Genomic DNA, 19781 nt, shown 5'->3' on the forward strand with positions numbered 1-19781 from the left:
TCTCTGTAAAGTTTAAATATGTTATATATATATATATATATATATATATATATATATATATATATATATATATATATATATATATATATATATATATTCACTGAAAAACCATAGGTTTCAGGGACGTTATGGTTAGAAATTAGCATTTAAAAATCCTTATATGTCATCAGTAATGTCATTTGAGATGTCATCAGTGATGTCATGAGTGATGTCACTGACCATGTCATGAATGATGTAAAATGTGACGTCATCAGCAGTGCATTGCAGGTGTGCGAGTTATAGTTTGCTCAACTAAGTATAACAGGCAAATTTCTCTGGTTTTATATGTCAAATGTCCAACTAACTATAATATCTCTGAAACTTATGATTTTTTCAGTGAATTTCTAAGGTTTTTTAAATGCTAATTTCTAACTATACCGTCCCTGAAACCTATGGTTTTTTCAGTGAATTTCTAATGTTTTTTAATTGCTAATTTCTAACTATAATGTCCCTGAAACCTGTGGTTTTCAGTGACTTTCTGAGGTTTTTTAAATGAAAATTTCTAACTATAACGTCTGTGAAACCTATGTTTTTTTCAGTAAATTTCAAACGTTTTTTAAATATTGAACTACTATTGTGCTATTTGTCATTAGTACTATTTTTTCTAACTTTTCAACTACGTAAAATAAACAGCAAAACTACTATGTAACATAATATATTACACAAATTACAGTGATTTTTTAAATAATTCAAAATAATTTAACATTCAGTAAACAAATTTTCTCCCCTTTTTTGCTGTCATTAGCTACTACTTAACTTCACTATTCACAGTGATGTCAGAGTAGTGTCATTATAAACAGCAGGGTAAAAAAACAATCAACTAGATTGTTAAAAAAAAAAACCTAATTTTCGCAAATGTAATACAAAATTAACACAAATATCACATCCAATACTATTTCCAATCTTCAATTCTTACCTTTACTTTGTAGTTTCTCTTCACATTTTCCCAATACGCCGAATATTGTATCAACATTTTTGCTTTGAAAGCATTCAGTATGGATTCCTTAAAGGATCTGTACACCTTTCCACTAGGCCGAATGGTGTATCTAAAATCTTTGTTTCAAAAATATCAAGTATGAGTTGGGTAATTCATAAGGCAATCTCTGCTTCATTTCCAAGTGTGTATCGTTGCAGTGACTTCAACCATTATTACACTTTAAATAAACTGTATAATGTCCCCTTGTAGTAGGACTTCCAGCATGGAAAACAATAGCAACTGTTGCAAAAGTTCTTCCAGAAATAGATACTTGACTAGCAACAAATGTTTTTATTTTGGTTCCCACTTTTCTTCCATTTGGTCTACAGAGTTTCAGCATTACAATCACATATTTTCCATATCTTTCTAGGCATAATGTAGATAGCATTGTTGATTTAAAACGAGAACAGATAATTTTGTGATCAGCTTCTTTTACTAATTTGGAAAATGGTACAGATTTGCTGTCAGGTATTGTTAAATATAGAAATCGTTCTCTGTATATTAGGGCTGAACGTTACAGATCCAGCCCCTTATCCAACACTTGGCGAATTCCAAAAGCAATTTATGAAATAAAGTATAAAGTGCTGAACATAATCTTTTTTCTTGTCTTTCCATAATTTAACTATAAAAATCTTCAAGATAAAATATAACGTTTAGAATAACATTACCAAAGCAGTTGACACCAGAAGCAGTTTCTAATTGGTATCTAACAACCTCATCACTTGTTTGTATTTTCTGCTTCTTTACATCTTTCCTTTTCTCTTGATTTTCTTTCTGCTTTTCAACCATAGTTGATTCTTTAACATGTTTCCGTTTTGAACACACAACACATTTCTCATAAATAGGAAATTCACCTAAACTTGGAGCATAAAGCCTTCTCAAGCGATTATATTCTCTTACACAATTAACATCAGCACTAACCTTGTTCTCATCAAAATCAATTAAATACCAACAAGACAATGTTCTAACTCGAGATAATGCAAGATATACCATTCCCTCTTTAAACACAGTTCTTCCTACATTTACCAAAGCATTATCTACACTTAAACCTTGAGATTTATGAATAGTTATTGCAAATGCTAAACAGAAGGGAAACTGTTTTCTACGAACATACAAGTCTTTTACAAGCAAAAAACGTGCACCAGAACGCCCACTCTGTCTTACCTATGTAATCTGATCAAATTTAACTTTTAAGAATTTAATTCCACATTCCAAAAACACATTTCTCATAAATAGGAAATTCACCTAAACTTGGAGCATAAAGCCTTCTCAAGCGATTATGGAAAGGGGCGACCGAATCGGTCCCCCCGAACGTATGGCCGAGTGCCTCGATCCCCCCGGGAAGCCATTTTGGGCGGGAGGCGCGTCTCAGCTGGTATGCCCGAAGCGGCGTAGCCGGGGCGCGCTCGTTCCCGCCCTAGAGTGGGCTGGCCTAGACACCGACGCAGCCAGCCACGCCCTCAGGGGCAGGCAGGGGCGGGTATACGCCCGCCCTGAAGACGGATAAAAAGGGACGCAAGACCAGAAGACATCCTCTTGTTCTTGTGCTCTGAAGCTGCACCTCCTCGCTGCACGTGAGCTCGGGACAGAACGAAGAGCCAATTTTGAGCGTTTTAATCTCTCTCTTTGTCTTTTAGATACTTCGTCTGAAAAGATGCCCAAGAAAGGAGCGAAGACAATGTCGACTGACCAGTTGGTTCGGGCCCTCATGAAGGACATGTCCGAAATTAAGAAGCGGTTGGCGGAGCGAGACGGCGAGGAGGGATCGGGGCGTCCACCGGCCGGAGGGAAGCCAAAGAGGCCGAGAAGGGGGCCGGTCGGGGGAGACGTCCCGGTTCCCTGTTCCCCGCTCGAGGCGCCAGCCCCGGTACCGGCCCCGGTACCGGATGAGGGGAATCCGATTCCCGTGGTAGTCACCCCGACGTCTGCCGAAGATATGCCTCCCGAGTTGGCGGCACAGTTAGCAGCATGGTTGGGGGATGGTAATGGGGGCGCCATGGCTACCGAAGCGCAAGCACTCATAAAGCAGTTGCGCGTGAAACGTGATACAGCCAAGGTGCCCGCGCCGGATGCGGCGATAGACAAGCCACGGGGGACGGAAGCAGCGTCCGGCGCAGGTAAGCGGCCATTGCCGATTGCAAGGGATGAGTCAACACCGTCTCGTAGAGAAAAATTGGGGCAACATGTTCCTTTGCCAATAAAGGAAAAGATTTGGGCGGGTGAATACGTTAACATTTTCTCCCTGCTCGTTGATCACTATGAGGTCGAAACTGTTAAGGGTCAAAAGGATCTGATGCATCCGAGTGTTTGGCGCGCAAAAATGGCCGCCTTTAAAGTGAATGAAAATATTGGTAACTGGGGTAATGCTTGGGGAATTTTTACGGCAATTTTGGGGGAACGTAGGCCTGATTTGCTCCCTGAATTTCCAGTATATCAGTCACGAATTATGGGGTACTCGACATCACACCAAGGTAACCAATGGTTCTGTTATGACAACCTTTTCAGGAAAGCGATGGAGCATAACAAAAGTTTAACCTGGGACTGTTACGATTCTTTAACATGGAATAAGATGAAAGAGTCGGGGATGTTGAAAGTGCCGTTGGTGGGGAGTGCTGTTGGTGAGTCCTCCCGCCAAAATGGGGGGACACCCTTTCGGTCGGGTACGGGTACAGACGATTACCCGAGACCCGCCGGCAATACAGGGAAGAGGGGTTTCTGTTTCAATTTCAACAGAAGTAAATGTACTAGGCCCCCGGGATCTTGTAAATTCAAACACGAATGTAGTGGTTGTGGGGCACCCCATCCTGAGTCCTCGTGCAGAGCCAAATCGGGTGAAAATGGGGGTAGAGGAGGCGCTAAACAGGTCTAATATAGTCCGAGGGGCGCCTTTACCAACCCCGATTGATACCCTGGCGATGATTCCCTGGCTCAGCGAATACCCTGATCGTACTTCTGCTGGGGTGCTACGAAACGGTTTTTCATATGGTTCTCGCATCCCGGTGGGTAACTTTCAGGGTGTCGGGACGTGCAAAAATCAACTTTCCGTCTTGCAGCATACGACTGTAGTACAGGATAAGATCCGGAAAGAGGTTACCCGAGGTCGGGTTGCCGGCCCGTTTCCTGTCCCCCCGGTACCGAACTTTGTTTGTTCTCCTTTAGGGGTGGTCCCCAAGAAGGACCCGGGTGAGTTTCGATTGATTCACAATTTATCAGCCCCTCATGGCCTTTCTGTAAACGATGCAATTAATCCAGAAATGTGTTCGGTGCGGTACGCATCATTCGATGAGGCCGTAGCCATTTTGAATCGCCTGGGGCCCGGGACGCTGATGGCGAAATCAGATATCGAGTCAGCGTTCCGTTTGCTCCCGGTATACCCGGAAGACCAACGTTTTTTGGGATTCATGTTTCAAGGTTTGTATTACATGGACAGGTGTATGCCGATGGGGTGCTCGATATCTTGTGCTTATTTCGAGAAATTCAGTAGTTTTCTACAATGGGTTTACACGAAGAAAACAGGTTTTCGGAATGTGATGCATTACCTCGATGACTTTCTGTTCCTTGGGGCCGCTGGGGATGATGAATGTGCCCGGGCCTTGACTGAATTTTGTGTTTTAATGAATCAATTTGGCGTGCCGTTGGCACCAGGTAAAACTGTGGGTCCCACGACTTGCCTCGAGTTCCTCGGGATCGAGTTGGACTCTAGTGAGGGTTGTTTTCGTTTACCAGCTTCCAAAGTATCGAAATTCAAGACAGCCCTGCAAATGTGTATCACTGCATCTAAAGTTACGCTGCATCAATTGCAGCAATTGGTGGGGAAGTTGAATTTTGCCTTAAGGGTGATCCCGATGGCCCGCCCCTTCTCCCGTTCGATTGCACAGGCGATGGTCGGCCTAAAGGAGGGTCACCATCGCACGAGGTTATCGGCCGAGGTCCGCCAAGACATGCGTATTTGGTTAGCATTTTTGGCGGATTTCAATGGTCGAGTCGTCTGGAACAAACCGGCCTTGTCCTCTGAAGAGCTTGGTCTATGGACGGATTCAGCGGGAAGCATGGGTTTCGGCGCCATCTTCGGCACAAAATGGTCGGCACAAAAGTGGCCAACATGGTGGCACGAAGAGGGGCTGACGAGTAATATTGCTTTCCTTGAGCTGTTTCCCATTTTGGTGGCCCTCAGATCCTGGCCCGATGGATTCAAAAATCACTCTGTTATATTTTGGTCTGACAATATGACCGTTGTAGAATGCATCAATAGTCAGGCAGCACGTTGTAAAATGATTTTGAGGCTGCTTAAAGAAATTGTCTTACTGTGTATGCAACTGAACGTGGTATTCAGAGCAAAACATGTCCCGGGGGTGATGAATCAGGCTGCTGATGCACTGTCTCGTTTTCAAATGCAGGCTTTCTCGGGTTTCCTTCCCTCAGCGGACCCCGAGCCAGCACCCTTTCCCGAAGCTCTCTGGTCTCTCGGTGCCCCGAACTTCGTTACCTCGTGGGAGAGAGTCTAGCACCAAGGACGAGGAAGGCATACGAAGGGGCGTTTCGGGCTTATTTAGCCTTTTTGGGGACTGAGAGAGGGGGACTTTGGGGGCATGAGGATTGGGTAGTACATTTTCTGATGTCCTTGCGTAAGGCTGGGAAGTCGGTGGCTACAGCCCAGAGGCATCGTGCTGCCATCTCCTTTGTTGCCAGGGCTCATAATATCCACGACCCGACAGCGTCTTTTGCTGTACAGAAAGCGCTGCGTGGGTGGCAACGCCTTGAGGGTCGCAGAGTAGATGAGAGGCGCCCGATAGGTCTGGATAGGTTGTCCCAGTTGCTGGCCACACTCCCCGACATATGCTCGTCTCAGTTCGAGGCCTGTTTGTTCCGAGCCGCTTTTACGCTTGCATTTCACGGGGCTATGAGGATAAGTGAGCTGGTGGCAAGGAGCAAGCGGGATGTGGCGGGGGGTTTGTGCCGGGAACACGTTCAGATCAGGGGTGAGACTATGACGGTATCCTTTGTCAAGTCAAAAACCGATCAAAGTGGGGTGGGAGACTGCATAGTCATTCGCAGGATTCCAGGGTCTTCCATGTGTCCGGTGAAGTGTTTAGAGGATTACCTAGCACGAAGGGTGGCATCATGGGGGGGGACAATGTTGAGACACGCGGACGCCACCCCACTGACGAAGTTTCAGTTTCAGTGGGTGCTCGCGATGTCAATTACCGCAGCGGGCTTGGACCCGGGTGAGTTTGGGACCCATTCCTTTCGGATAGGGGCTGCCACTGAAGCTGCAGCCAGGGGTCTTAATGTGGAACAAGTAAAACGAGTGGGGCGTTGGTCCTCCAATTGTTATAAGAGGTATGTGCGGTTGCACATGTTGTGAAGCTGTAATAATGTACTCACGCTTCTTGTCTTTTGTTTGGTTTTCAGTTACGCAAGCCTTCGAGGCGGGGCGGACTATGCAGTCGACCCAACACCGGGCCAGCGGTCAGACATCACCGGCTGTGAGAAAGGAGGTGTGGGTCGTGGGCCACTCATACGTGAGGCGTGCCGCAGACGTATTCGAAGCAGGTGACATGATTCACGTAGCTGGGGAATACGGGTACAGGATGTCCTTCTACGGAAGGGGCGGTCTCTGTATTGACCAGTTTCAGGCATACTTTGAGGGTTTGTTAGGGCGGATGAGGTCACCGCCGTCTATAGTCATAGTACATTTAGGGGGCAATGATTTGGTCACCACCGGTAGACGACTTCTCCTGGAGGCAATGCTTTCCACTGTAAGTTGGTTGGCGAGGAAAGTTCCGGGGTGCATAATTGCGTGGTCTCATATGATCCCACGAAAAGTGTGGCGGGGGGCTATTTCGATCCCTGCTTTGAACCATTCTGTTAGGAAACTTAATAACAAAATGAGTAGGTTGTTCCGTTCCAGGACATTGCATTCTATTTCGCACGGTTGTATTAATGATGACAGTATGTATCTGGGGGATGGCGTGCATTTGTCTCGGGCGGGAAATGAGTTACTCATAGGAGACTTCTTAGCATGGTTAAAAACGTTGGAACATGACCTTTAGCTAGGAGTTTTGTGGGGGGCCCGGATAGCCGGTCAACTATCCGGGCCTGTGGCGGTAAGGTCATGATCGGTGAGCACTAATTAGTAGATCCCTATGAGTGGGCGTCACCCAACACGGATGGGAGCGCTCGGGAGAGGTGGCCATTGGCCCCTCAATGGGGAGGCGGTCCCTTCTAAGGATGGGTCGCCGGAAGTAAAGGAAAGGCGGTCAAGGCCCCTTCCTTTGTAGGAGGGGTTACAGCCCCCTCCTGGGGAATTTCCCGGGGCCAGTGACATCTGCGACGGCAGATGCGGTAAGTTGTGTGGGGTTGGGATAAGGGCCACGATACCTTCTAGATACCTCACACGAGTATTCGAACGACCTTTAACTGGCGTCGAGTTTTAGGTGCCCCCGTCAAGTCAAGGGAAATTGGTAGTAGTTGCACTTGAGGTACGCCTCCGTGCTGTCGCCCATCTCAAGTGGGAGGGGTAAGTCTGGTTAGGGATCTTGACACCGGTTATGACCTTGCCGTTGGCCCTTAAACGTTAGGTTGTACAATTTCAATATGTCAAGAAATGTTTTGTAGGTTGCTAGTTCGGCTAGGAGAACCTCTGTATTAGAGAATCTGTTAAGGTTAGCCAAACATCGCAATATGGTAATAAAATTGTACATAACATGAAACGTTTAATGTTTTAATTTTGTTTTAATAAATACGGCCGGGATGGTCACTCCATCCCACTTCCAAAAACTTCAAGAACTGTTTCCGGTTTCACTCCTTTTGGGGATTGTGTTGAGAGGGGGTGGCGGGTATCTCGGCCATATGGAAAGGGGCGACCGAATCGGTCCCCCCGAACGTATGGCCGAGTGCCTCGATCCCCCCGGGAAGCCATTTTGGGCGGGAGGCGCGTCTCAGCTGGTATGCCCGAAGCGGCGTAGCCGGGGCGCGCTCGTTCCCGCCCTAGAGTGGCTGGCCTAGACACCGACGCAGCCAGCCACGCCCTCAGGGGCAGGCAGGGGCGGGTATACGCCCGCCCTGAAGACGGATAAAAAGGGACGCAAGACCAGAAGACATCCTCTTGTTCTTGTGCTCTGAAGCTGCACCTCCTCGCTGCACGTGAGCTCGGGACAGAACGAAGAGCCAATTTTGACCCACCCACCAGCCCCTGAAGACAGCCAGTTGTGTATAATAAAGTTGATTAATTTTGTTTTGTTTTCGTTTACAGGTTGTAGTGCCATGTTGATTTTGAGTTAATAAAGAATGGTCGTTTTTGAGTATGTTTGCCATTAAAGATATTCAGTTTAGTGTTGAATTTTGATGTATGCTCTTTCGGTCATAGTGGCCAATGTATTCTTAGGTTAATTTGCACTGTCGTATTTATTTTGGTAGGCGGTAAGGTCATGATCGGTGAGCACTAATTAGTAGATCCCTATGAGTGGGCGTCACCCAACACGGATGGGAGCGCTCGGGAGAGGTGGCCATTGGCCCCTCAATGGGGAGGCGGTCCCTTCTAAGGATGGGTCGCCGGAAGTAAAGGAAAGGCGGTCAAGGCCCCTTCCTTTGTAGGAGGGGTTACAGCCCCCTCCTGGGGAATTTCCCGGGGCCAGTGACATCTGCGACGGCAGATGCGGTAAGTTGTGTGGGGTTGGGATAAGGGCCACGATACCTTCTAGATACCTCACACGAGTATTCGAACGACCTTTAACTGGCGTCGAGTTTTAGGTGCCCCCGTCAAGTCAAGGGAAATTGGTAGTAGTTGCACTTGAGGTACGCCTCCGTGCTGTCGCCCATCCCAAGTGGGAGGGGTAAGTCTGGTTAGGGATCTTGACACCGGTTATGACCTTGCCGTTGGCCCTTAAACGTTAGGTTGTACAATTTCAATATGTCAAGAAATGTTTTGTAGGTTGCTAGTTCGGCTAGGAGAACCTCTGTATTAGAGAATCTGTTAAGGTTAGCCAAACATCGCAATATGGTAATGAAATTGTACATAACATGAAACGTTTAATGTTTTAATTTTGTTTTAATAAATACGGCCGGGATGGTCACTCCATCCCACTTCCAAAAACTTCAAGAACTGTTTCCGGTTTCACTCCTTTTGGGGATTGTGTTGAGAGGGGGTGGCGGGTATCTCGGCCATATATTCTCTTACACAATTAACATCAGCACTAACCTTGTTCTCATCAAAATCAATTAAATACCAACAAGACAATGTTCTAACTCGAGATAATGCAAGATATACCATTCCCTCTTTAAACACAGTTCTTCCTACATTTACCAAAGCATTATCTACACTTAAACCTTGAGATTTATGAATAGTTATTGCAAATGCTAAACAGAAGGGAAACTGTTTTCTACGAACATACAAGTCTTTTACAAGCAAAAAACGTGCACCAGAACGCCCACTCTGTCTTACCTATGTAATCTGATCAAATTTAACTTTTAAGAATTTAATTCCATTTCTATTTTGATTTTTCACAAAATCAACAACTTTCCCCAATGCTCCATTCACTAAATCGGTTCTACATTCAGATTATGCTTCAAAATTACCTGACAGTTTAAACATACATCTAAATTTTTTTCTAAGCCAGCAGTTTTTGATACAGACTTTTCCAAAGAATACAATTTAGTCTGTAGTTTTTCTGAAAGAAGAATTGCTATTCATTGATGCTTGATTTTTATCAATAGCTTCAATGTAAACTATTTCTTGATTTTCCAATTTCATAAGCTCTCTTTTAAATCTATAACACTCTTCCACTGTAGGCATTAAGCAAACTATATACTCTTTTTCTTTCATTTACTTGTACATTACTTCTGCTGGTGTGTTTTGATTTGTAAACAAGTTCTTTAGTAGACAACTTTGAAAAGCTTGTTTACCATGTTTGCTTAGAACACCAATTCTTACATCTTTTAGAATATTTGCATAATCTTAATCTCTTGCTTGTCGCATATTCTGAGTGAGTTCTTTATATTCTAAATGTAACCACAGATTCACATTTCCACACATTTCCAATACTTCCCAAAGATTTCTTAGTGTCTTCATGTTGAAGAGTTTTAAACACTGGTTCTCCTTTTACAGGGGTTAGTTGTAGCAGATCTCCAAATACAATTAAATGTTTTCCTCCAAAGAGAACATCGTAATCTGTTTTTAATACCTGTTGCATTCTTAATTGCACAAAAGCAAGCATTAAATATGAGACCATGCTAACCTCATCAATAATTAATAGTTTCATTTTCTCCAGCACTCTTGACACTTCATAAGAAGCTTCTCCGTACAACTTCTGATATTCTAATTTTTTATCATGCTCAACTGGTAACATCAGTAATCTATGCTAAGTAACTCCTTTAACATTGTGTGCAGCTAATCCAGTTGGAGCTGTTACCATACAACATAAATGTGAACCAGTAGTTTTTTGTAGATAACTGGTCAAAAGTTTAATTTAAAAACTTTTACCTGTCCCAGCTTGACCACTGGTGTACATCAGAAGAGGTTTAAAAGATGAACACACACATTCTTTTTTTTCATGCATCAAACCGTGTTCTATCCGTTCTCTCACTTGCACATATATTTCTTTCTGTTCAACATTTAGTTGTTCTTCTAAGTTTTTCAATGTAATATTCTCCTTGTGTGCTTGTTGCATTGCAATTTCCGCTTCATGCATAGCAATCGCTGCTTCATTTTCCACTATTGGTTGTCCAAGAGGATCTTGACTACATGGCCCACTAGTTTGACTATCTTGAGAACTTTCATTAGCTATTTCAGCTGTAATAGTCTTTTCCTGTTCAACTTCATCATTCAACATTTTTAAATATGTAGGGAAAATTGTACATGCAATGCTATCTTTACATGCATTAACATAATCTTCATAGCAATCAAAGTCTCCAAGTAATTCACTTTCGCTATGCCATGGTTTGAAGAGTTGGAGAACTGCTAAATAGTAAAATTCTCCCTTATCTGGAAATCACAACTGAGTTTCTTGTGGTTTATAAGATTTCCCTTTGAATGTTTTATTGACAACCATGACATCCAAATACTGCATATTTTCCTTCTTTTAAATTCTGTTTAACATTTCTTTTGAAGCTGAAATGTTGAAGTACTTCATACAGACATAGCTGTTCCAGATGTCGACTCCTTTTTGGATAGTATGTGTCCAACATATTAGTTTTAGGAATGTCTGTACTGTCTGGTTCATTTGCTGCTAATTGTTCAATTTCAACACTCTATTTTGTTTGCAGGCAACAGCTAAACTTACCCAAATGATTCCTCATGACTTTGAATATGAACTTGAAGAGCACAAGCGGTCTGAACATTCATAGGATCCAATTTCTCGGTGGGAAAGCATTTTCAAAGTAAAGCTGTACAATTTTGTGCTAAAGCTTTTCTCTTGTGCAATTTCTTCCTACATTTGTTTAATCTCTGTTTCTTTTTATTTTGTTATGTACGATGTAACATAACGTGCAACAGCAATTGCGTTATCAGCAAAATATTGGATGTCCATGGTCGCATTCCACATTTTAAAAATGACTGAATTGTAGTCATTGATATACTTTGACACTTCTGCTCTTTTTAAGTTGTAGGTATTCTTTGGAGATTTCCGAGTTATTTTGTGCCTTACAGAAGAAAAAAACAATTTACTCTTCCTTTACAAATGAGTGGACGTGGAAAACCAAACCGACATTTGGTGTAAAATTTTCCTTTAGACTTGTATTTTCTTCTGCAGTACTTTCCACAATGGTGACTTTGGAAACGTAAAACTTGCTGTCTCAAGCTTCTATCTCCTTCTTCTCTTGGAATCTCACATGTCACATACTGTTTGGTGAAAGACAATACAGTTTCATCAGAATCATTTCCAAATTTAGGTGCATCCTTGATCCATAGTAGCATATGTATATGAGGTGCACCTCTTGCTTGATACTCCTTTCTCCAAAAGAAATCGTTAACTTCTCTAAGAGGTGGATTCTTTTTATTGCACATAAAAGATCCAATGAACACAGTTCACCAGGAGTCTTTATTTCAAAATTTTTTATATTGGAATTCGCTTCTCTTAGAAATGCAAGAAAATCTTCCCAAGCATACTCTGCACAGCTAAGTGTAACAAACCATTTTGGTGTACCTAAGTCCTGTAACATACACTTGAGTTCTCCATGACGACAATACCAATACTCATTTGTTCCACATTGACATGCCATCAAATTGATTAACTTTGCTTCTAAATTTTCCTCTGTTTCTTGAACTTTCTCCACAAATTCTTTTGCAGAAAGAAGTGATTGATGAACTCCACTTTTAAGTATGTGGTTCACTGCAAACAACAGAGAAGACAGATCACTTTCAAACAAAAGGTTAAATATGTATGGAATACACTGTCGAAACCTAGGATCTTCAGAATATAATCTTGTTGGCTGATATTCTGAAGCTGGAATCCATATAGGTCAGTCATCATATAGTCCACCTTCTCCAGTAGGAAACAGCTGTTGGAAACAACGAACTTTCAAGCTTTTCTCCCATACAAACATTGGAGTTCCCTGTGCTTTTTTCATTTGAAATAACTCAATGCTGCTTCCTATTACTTCTTTTGAATGCAAACAATATGTGGAGAAGTGTGGCTCACTGGTTAGAGGAGGCAGACCTGGAAGCAGAGGTCAGCCCGGGACCAGGGTTCAATTCCCAGCTCTGCGGGGTCTTGAGTCCTAAAATGTCCATGGACTCGACAATTCTCACTCCGGTGCCTACTCTATTCATGGGTTCACACTCTGCGACTCTGGGCAATAGCTTGTTTAATCTCCACAATGGCCCCTCGCGGCGGGATGCCTGGCTTTCACCTTGCGGATACCCTGCCGGGGTTATCTCACAGGGGAATACCAGGACGGGTTCCCTAAGCAAGCGCTTAGAAACCGCTCGGTGATTTGCGCTATATAAATTCCTGTACATTTACATTTACATTCAGATTCATCTTCTAAACTTATAACATGTTAATCCACATTTACATTTTTGTAATAAATATTGTTCTCTATAAGATATAAGGTAGCCTTTTCAACTTTATTAACATCCACAAATCCTTGCCATATTTTCTCACTCTTTGTTGGTACACCATTTACTAGAAGGACTACTGCCTAATTTTTCTCTTTCTCTCCAGAAATAGTTTCAATGTTTTTCGTAAAATCTCAAGGTAAGTATACCACTCTTCCTTTCAGCCCTCTTTGCAACTCTGTTGGTGGCAGTTTACCTGTTTTAGGCTCCATCCGAATTATAGTTTGAAAAGGATGAACAGATTGAATTAGAACCGACTCATGTGTATTCAATTCTGCCAGTTCCACCGGAATAGCTACTATTTCTAAGTTATTATGTACTGCTGTAGCAGGCATTTTGTTCTCTTCAAATCTGTTGTAACAATATTTACATATACGTTGAACACTACCTAACTCAAATCGACCTTCCACCAACAAGTAAGTTGCAAATTCTTCCCACTTACCATTGTTCTCCTTTTCACATTTCAAATACAAATCAACATTCCTAGTTTGACTTTTATAATGAGTACGTCGACAACAAACACAAACATACTTTGGTATTTCAGAGCACACAACATGAAGCTTTCCAATTTTGTCTTCAAACTGATCAGTGCTAATCACTTTCCCATCTCCTCCAACATCTGTAATTGTCAAACTTTCACTTTCTATGCACTGCTCTTCTGAACCAAAATGTCACATTTCAAGATCATCACACATTTTTTGAACATCCAATAAAGAACCATGTATTCAGTTCACTTAAATATAACACAGGACTTTTTACATAGTACAGTTTCCTTACAAACTTCCGCATTTCTGGATGGTGTACTGCTAACATCCTCAAGTGATGAAAAACACTTTTACACACTTTTCTTGAAAGACAAGCCAGAGAATGTCCCTGCTTCTCAATATATCTTCTTACATTACATGGATCTAGTCCATGTAACAACTTAATCTTCTGTTTAATATTTTTCTGTGAATTTTCTCTTAGCAAATTACTCATTTTATCAATAGGTTCCTGTTGAATACTACAAATACTGCTACAACCCCACTGATACATAGTAGCTTGTGTACGTTTACCTTGCACTTCTTCAGCTATTAACTCTTCTGCACTTTTACCAACCGCTTCCTCTTTTGGAAGGGGACAACCGTCCTGAACTTCGTAGCAACGACTTCCAGTATCAAGTGCAAATGGTAAACTATTTTCCTGGAAGTAACTTTCCTCATCACTAGTAGAAGTATGTTTTCAATACCCACTAAAGATTTTGCAAAAGTTGGTTCTGTTCACAAGTCTTTTTCTTCTACTTTTCACTTTCAACACTTTCAATATTTTATCCAACACTTTGATCCTCTTCAAAATCACAATGAATAACTTGTTTTAAATTGAAAGCAGTATCCACTATACTTTCAATATGCTGCTTCTGTTTGAATTGCAGCACTTCCTTTTTATATTTTCAACATGTTTTCATTAAATTCTGAATCACTCTAGTTGGAAGAAGTCTCTGACAAATCTCTTGAAATTGTTTTTGTCTCCAGGTAACACATGTTGTTTCTTTATCATGTTTTCTTTTCCTGGTATTTGAAATTGAAGTCTGCTTCTCCTTACTTGAAAAATTCTTCTTTTTGCATTGTGTGATGTTATTTTCATTAAATGTTTGTAATATTTTTTTCAGAAATTGTCTACTGTTTTTACCAGAAGAAACTGTTTGTATAGTACACTCATTTTTTCTAATGGAAAATCTTTCCTTTTGTTCAAATACATATTTCTTTTCAGTTCTTGAGGCATTTTAAAATTTTAATCCAAACGAAATAATTTTCTAAAAAAGAAAAAATAGATTCAATCATTTTTTACATCTGTTCAATATGTTAAAATAATAACATACAATTATATAACTTCTACCTGTGGCTTCCAGAGACAGTGCTGCAACGTTATGCAGCACAACAGGAGAGCAGTAGGATAACGGGTAGTGCCATACAACATATAGCAAGCATTTATTTCATTATTTACATACACCTTTACAATTTATATGAAACTGCACTACCTCGTACTTTCCACCTCTCCGCCGCACCGCACCACCCTACAGCACTCTCCCTGCAACCCACCTCAGACAACTTTATAGATAGTATTTTAAAAAATTGTAATCTATGTACTTAGGATGATAATATCAACCAAACGGCACACACAAAAATGACCATTATTAGCCTAACAATTTTATCCACAACTTCGCAAACATAACACTGCACCCAAAGCTTTAAGTGGGGGAGGGGGTCTGAGCACCAGCAGTTTATTTTTGGGGGCCTCAAAACGGGTCTCTATGGGGCTCTATTTTTGGGCCTCGCAAAAGTAGTTAATTGTTTTATTTTGTATTAGACTGCAGAGAGATGGTGAGAGCATGTACATTGCTCACTGAGAAGTGGAGATATCATGCCAGGTGAGTCACGTTGTGCGAGAAGGGAAATCCTTTAAAGAGAGCCATTTTCTCTCAGGATTTCCCTTCTCTTTTTGCAGAGCAGGAGCAACATCAACCTGGGTTGATTAGCAGAGAGACCACCAGGTGCGCAACACCCATTGCCCCGGACTCCCCGAGACAGCTTCCCATGCGCACACAGAGCCGCACCCAAGTACTTCACAGGTCTTCAAAAGACCATTTGCTTACCTGTTCTTTTTCACCCCTTTTTAGAGCGCCCTACATCCCCACTCTGCCTATTGCTGAAAGAATTAGCCTCCCCCTAAATTTCGCTCTGCTTGCGCTTCTGGAGATTACCACAGGCAGCTCCTATTGCTGAAAGAATTAGCCTCCCCCTAAATTTCGCTCTGCTTGCGCTTCTGGAGATTACCACAGGCAGCTAAATCCAGCACGACCCTGCTCTGACCTTTCTCAGTGTCTTGTTTTAGTGGTACGAAAACACATGCTTTGCCTGGCTCACTTAGTTCTCACACCCCTCTTTAATATGAAGATAGTAGCTTTGGAATTACCTTTATATCCCTATATTGTGCTTCACATGGAAATATAGAAGTGCAGGTTCTCACCACCCCAAATTAGCTGTCTGGTATACTCTCTCAAATGCAAGAACTACAGCTATTCAGTATCTCTCAGTCACTACCAGTTTAAAGCAGTGTTCCTATATAGAAATGGTCAAAAAATAATGTTTCTAAATTAACATCTTACACTGAAAAGCTTGTGTACATTGCGTTCGCTTGATCAACCTTTGTTTAAAACACCACCAAAGAAGGGGGTGAACTATGGTCCAAAAAGAGCAACTAAAAGCTTTCTTGTTCTTTATCAGAAACATCTGCCTGTCAATGCTTATCGCCAGCCTTTGCGACCCATTAAGAGGCTGAGTGGATGAGTATAATACGCGGTATTGAGGATCGGGAGCGGAGGATACACAGAAATAGGGACGAATAAAGGACAAGTGGATGGATGGCCAGATGGATGAATGGATAGCTAGATTGATGAATGTATGGATGATGGAAGGGTGAATGGATGCATGGACCAGTACTTAGGATAGATGGGTGGACTGATAGATGCTTAGAGTTGGTTCTGGAATAGATGTATGTATGGATATATTGGCGTATGGCTGGATGGATGGCAGAGTGCTTACTATAGGCAAGTGGGAAGATACTTACTTAGCATAAGTGCAGGGACAGATATATCTATGTATGTACATAGATAGGAATGTATGGATGAATTGAAAAATGGTTGGATGGCGCAGTGCTTATGATGGATGGATGTGGGGCTTTAAGTGTGCCGGGTCTCAGCACTGGCAGTTATTTTCAGGGGACCTCAAAACGGGTCCCTATCAGGCTCTATTTTCGGCCCTCGCGAACGTAGTCAGTTTATTGCACTGCAGTGAGAGCATGCACATCGATGTGCGCATGCTTATTTTGCTCACTACTGAGAAGTGGAGACATCATGCTGGGTGAGCCATGTTGTAGGAGGAAGAGAAATCCTTTAAAGAGTGTCTTTTCCGATGGTAGGATAATTGAAGGGTATTTTCTTAAGCACACAATGCAGGTTACCTTGATTTACACCACGTCCATACTTGGATAGCCTCACGCCTTTTAGAGCACCCCCAGTTTTTTTCTCCCACTTAAAGCACTGACTACACCATGGTCACAAAGAAATGGTCAAAGATTCCATTTAAATATACAATGGCACCAAGTTTCATAATTTGCCATCAACACTGGCATCCTTCTACCATAATGGAAAAGTGTCTATCAGCACGAAGATTTGCTATCCACAGAAATGTTCTGTGATTTGCGTAGCTGTCTGCTGGAACACTCATCACCGAAAGGTATTAAAAGATGCAAATTTGCGAGTAAAACATGTACCATTCCATAAAGCGATTCATAAATGGGCCCACTGCCACTACACCACCCTCATCCCCATCCTTGCTTAACCTTACGAAATAAAAGAAAAAGAGCCCCAGCAAACCTGGTAGAGTCGTTATAGCAATATAGGGACTTAAGTATCTGCCGCAACGCTCAGCAACGAAACGTATTAAAACATGCAAATTTGCAGATAAAACATATACCATGCGCTTTATAAACAGACCCAGTGGCACTACATCACCTTTACTAGCTACACAAGTCCACGTTCCAAATGTCCGTGTTATAATCAGCAACATAAAACCACCTTTAGTAGCTAGACATCTGCAAGTTACTAAAGTCTGTGTTTTACTCACCAACATACCCACCTCCGGTAGAGTGTATAGCAGGGGATAGGGAGAGTAAACAAACTTGTAGTTCCCAAACTTTTGATATACCGTCCCTTTACTCTATGTATATTAAGGACATTAAATGAAATGAAAAAATTGATGAGTGTCTCAAAAGGGATAGTGAAGCTGAGCACCGGTAATACCCGGACCACTTAAACACCTACGTTTATTCAGCACAGGGACACAGCCTGACAATTACTATCACTTATAATCACATGTACTTTACTAATGCCAAGAAAGTCATACAAAAAATATACCGAACATTTTCATTCCTTTTTTATCTCTCACACATTTATAAAACATCTCTTCTAAACAAACATTTCCCAACCACTTCTATTTCATAAGAACAAATAATCATTAATACATTTACTACCATTTATTTTAGTATATCTACCTTTTTATTATTCACTAGTCAGAAGCTAGTAAAACTATTAACTATACCCAAATGCAAACCAGAATCTATGTTCATATTATATCTCAACCTATGATCAAATGATTCAAATTATGCGTACATATAAAAGGAACGTATTACTTTTACTATCTCCATTGACTCACCATGTAATCTCCAAACACTGTAGACGGCCTCACAGTACAACAAACTACCTCGACTTATATTCAGATGTACCTCTCAGTGTCAAAAATGAAACCACAACCTGTCCACATAACATTTCTGGGTTTGGTTTTAGCGCTTTTAACTTAATAACACATTCATCTCCTACCCCACCTTCCCCACTATTTCTACAAAAAGTCTAATTTGCAAACGTGGTATATTTTGTTTTTCTCGCATAAAGACATTAGCAAACCCAAATTAACGCTGTACCTCATTTTCAAAACCATACAGTCCTTTAAAGATGACAAACTACACTTCTTTTTTATGAATAATTCGTAAACATATATAAAGTACTCATTTAACAACAGGACAAACTTCATGCATATTTTATAACCAATATGAAACAGCACACTTTACTAACAGTATATTATTTTGAAATAAAAAGATACTTTCAAAATTAAAAATATCACCTCAAATACTTAATCACTACTACAGAACACATGACACCTTCTTCATTTCTACCTCACCTTTGTAGTTGGTATGCAGATTAAAAAATTTCACACACGCAGGCAATTCTTTCTTTGTCACACAACATGTAATGCACTGCTTTCACCAAGTATAGAACCAGTAATGGCACAATTTCTCTGTCACTCCACATATAAATGCATGTAAAGAACAAATCAGAATACTTCCTTCCTTCAACGATATTCCAAAACTAATTTCCATTGATTATTTTTGAGTTTTCCATATGAAAAGCTGCTTAATATTCCACGCCACATACAGGTCAGAAGTGCAACCTATTTTATCACCACACTTTCTGGAACATTCTACGACACCTGCAGGTTAAAAGTTCATTTTTTGGGGGGAAACGTAATTTTTATTTTCAGCACATTCTCGAACATTAAACAGCACCTGCGGGTTAAATGTTCACCATTGTTTTAAGTAACAAATGTAACTTCCAAATGCAAGTAGCACATGTGGTAGAGCTGAGCACATTTTCTCCTATTGTATGTACTCCATGTTTTGACTGCTCTTCATTAACTAATGACAAACATGCTTTTTCACACAACTAATATGCACCCTAGTTTTTAGGACCCAACGCTTCTTATCTTCCAATCAATTATCGTTTTCTGTGGAAAAAAAAGATTTTCCCCCATCTTTAAACATATCTCTTACTCTACGAAGGAACTGCGTGAGCTACAGACATCTTTCCATACCTTCCAGCCATGCCTCCAATATGCTTGTGTGGATCGTAGGACAAAGCTATATTTTCTGGTGCAAGAGGTATGCAGAACAGAGACGTATTGACTTAGAACTAGGTTTACAAAATGTGTACATTAAATGGTTTGCACAGAGAGGATTGAAGTGGCACCAATTGTTGCCTTTGATTAAAACCTGTTTGCATCTCCAACACCCTGACCTCATGATTGTGCACTGTGGTGGAAACGACCTAGGCACATTGAC

At 41.5% G+C, this 19781-nt stretch overlaps 1 protein-coding gene across 2 annotated transcripts in view; it reads left to right on the top strand.

The window, feature by feature from the left end:
• The window catches only part of GPR141 (G protein-coupled receptor 141), a 193834-nt gene that overhangs the window by 8293 nt on the left and 165760 nt on the right, over positions 1-19781 (top strand). Inside the window, exon 2 of one of the 2 annotated variants that reach the window (XM_086964838.1) lies at positions 11279-11373. The exons of the other annotated variant lie outside the window; for it this stretch is intronic. Coding sequence (XP_086820964.1) covers positions 11310-11373 — 64 coding nt within the window. The 5' untranslated portion in view covers positions 11279-11309. The remainder of the gene's footprint in view (positions 1-11278; positions 11374-19781) is intronic. 2 annotated transcript variants of the gene reach the window in all.

This window comes from Lissotriton vulgaris, chromosome 4_1 (genome assembly GCF_964263255.1).
Source record: "Lissotriton vulgaris chromosome 4_1, aLisVul1.2, whole genome shotgun sequence".
NCBI lineage: Eukaryota > Metazoa > Chordata > Amphibia > Caudata > Salamandridae > Lissotriton > Lissotriton vulgaris.